Here is a 1807-nt window from a genome sequence, read left to right on the forward strand (position 1 = left end):
TTTGCAACATAAGCGAAGTAAGGAAAGAAGGTAATATTGTAATTCTTAATATATTGGTATGTATCCTTGTATATTGTAGCAACATCGATATATATTGCTGATATGTAAGCTTGAGATTAGAGAATTAAATTTCGAATTATACGAAAACAAATTAAGTGAAGAAGATGCGGAAAGGTTATCTAGGCAGTTACCAAATCTTGCATACTTAACTGACAGTCACAAGGCTACAATCATGAAATATGTGGGCACGAAGCAAAAGGAAGAAATACAGTTCTTTATCAGGTATTGTTGCATACGCAACCTATCAGTCATGATCTTTACGTTCGATTGGATAGTTTGTTAGAATTTTCATTACTTAAAATATTTATAGGCTATGCAAATATTTCGATGGAAGACACCATATCGAAGATATCATGTACTGGGAAAATTTGCCGCGCGATGAAATCTTTGAGATACTAAATAGATTTAATGAGATTACTATCACGTTTTGGTTAAGAGACATTGTGACAATTGCGACCTAACTCTTAATAGTGTAAAGATTAAATCAAATTATCGTGGTATCACGAGCAATTGTTCCAAACCGTAGGATGACACAAAAATTCCAATGACTGGTATTGCAATGAAAAATTGTTTCCAAAGTCTACTTTGTGGTTATCCCATACCATTGCTGACATGTAACACCAAAATGTTTCAAGGCTAGGTATCGAATTATTACCATACGAATGCATAGTTATGGCGTTACCAATTTGAATACGACAACTGTAGCACTATTTAAAATTGAAATTTACTTAATTAAAGATAGATGGTTATCGCACCCTTGTATTGAGTTGGATCAGCTATCGTTGTGATAGTTAATAGATTTGTACGCTGATATACCATGTCTGTACAGCCTAATGGATCCAATTCTATTTATATTTTATTAAGTCATTATGCTAGATCATAATCATACGTTATTAATTCAAGTTTAAAACCCAAGCCAGTCGATGCTTGATGGTATTTATCGCGACACTTTCAGATATAATCGAGATGGCGTGAACATCCAGCGATATTTATGAATACTTTATTGTATATTGCGGGAGACTTGTTATATAATATCTGGTATAGAATGAATTAATAAAACTATTTTTACGCTTATTACGAATTACTTCATTCTACTGATTTATCCCCTGAGCAATTCTATTTCTATTCCTCTCAGGAAGCCATAAATTATTACTGCGAATCACGTGTGAGCTGCTAATGAATATAAGTTTATTATTCATGTTCATGTAGACTGTCACTAACTTACGCCCAATCATCCATCTGCTAAAACTATTCCAAATATTAGATAGAGAAAATTCGTATTATTAGTATAAATAGTTCTCTCTGCGTATACAAATTAGCTTATTGATGGGAACCAAAAGATTAAAGTAGGTATACAAAATCTTTTACAATTATAAGTTGAAAGAGTGTTAGATTAACGAGCACGAAAATTTGGGGTAATATTTAGGTGTAATTGTAATTTATGGAGCCTTACTAAATGACTATCAATCTGTAAATAAATACTATGTCACATTTTACAAAGTATCGTCAGTTAAAAACTTAAATAAGATAGAATATTTTCGATACGAAGTATTCCAATGGAAAGGTGAAAAGGATTTGGGAGATATGAACGCTAAAGATCATCGAAAACTAAACTTTCAGACGAATGACGATTGGATTAACTCCTGTCTAGAAACGTAAAGCTTAAAGTTTCCACCATATCAAGGCTGCCTTATTGTCACTTTATCAATGGACAAAAGAAACTCAGCGGTAATATGCTTCTACGGTT

The 1807-nt window shown here is 32.5% G+C and overlaps 1 protein-coding gene across 1 annotated transcript in view; it reads left to right on the forward strand.

The window, feature by feature from the left end:
• TRIADDRAFT_62680 (uncharacterized protein) overlaps window positions 1-521 on the forward strand; it is a gene marked incomplete at both ends in the record, with an annotated part of 4382 nt that extends 3861 nt beyond the window's left edge. Inside the window, 2 exons of the mRNA XM_002118621.1 lie at window positions 80-282; window positions 371-521. Coding sequence (XP_002118657.1) covers window positions 80-282; window positions 371-521 — 354 coding nt within the window. The remainder of the gene's footprint in view (window positions 1-79; window positions 283-370) is intronic.
• Between the last annotated feature and the right edge of the window lie 1286 nt (window positions 522-1807).

Source organism: Trichoplax adhaerens, genomic scaffold (genome assembly GCF_000150275.1).
Source record: "Trichoplax adhaerens TRIADscaffold_306 genomic scaffold, whole genome shotgun sequence".
In the NCBI taxonomy this organism is placed as follows: Eukaryota; Metazoa; Placozoa; class Uniplacotomia; order Trichoplacea; family Trichoplacidae; genus Trichoplax; species Trichoplax adhaerens.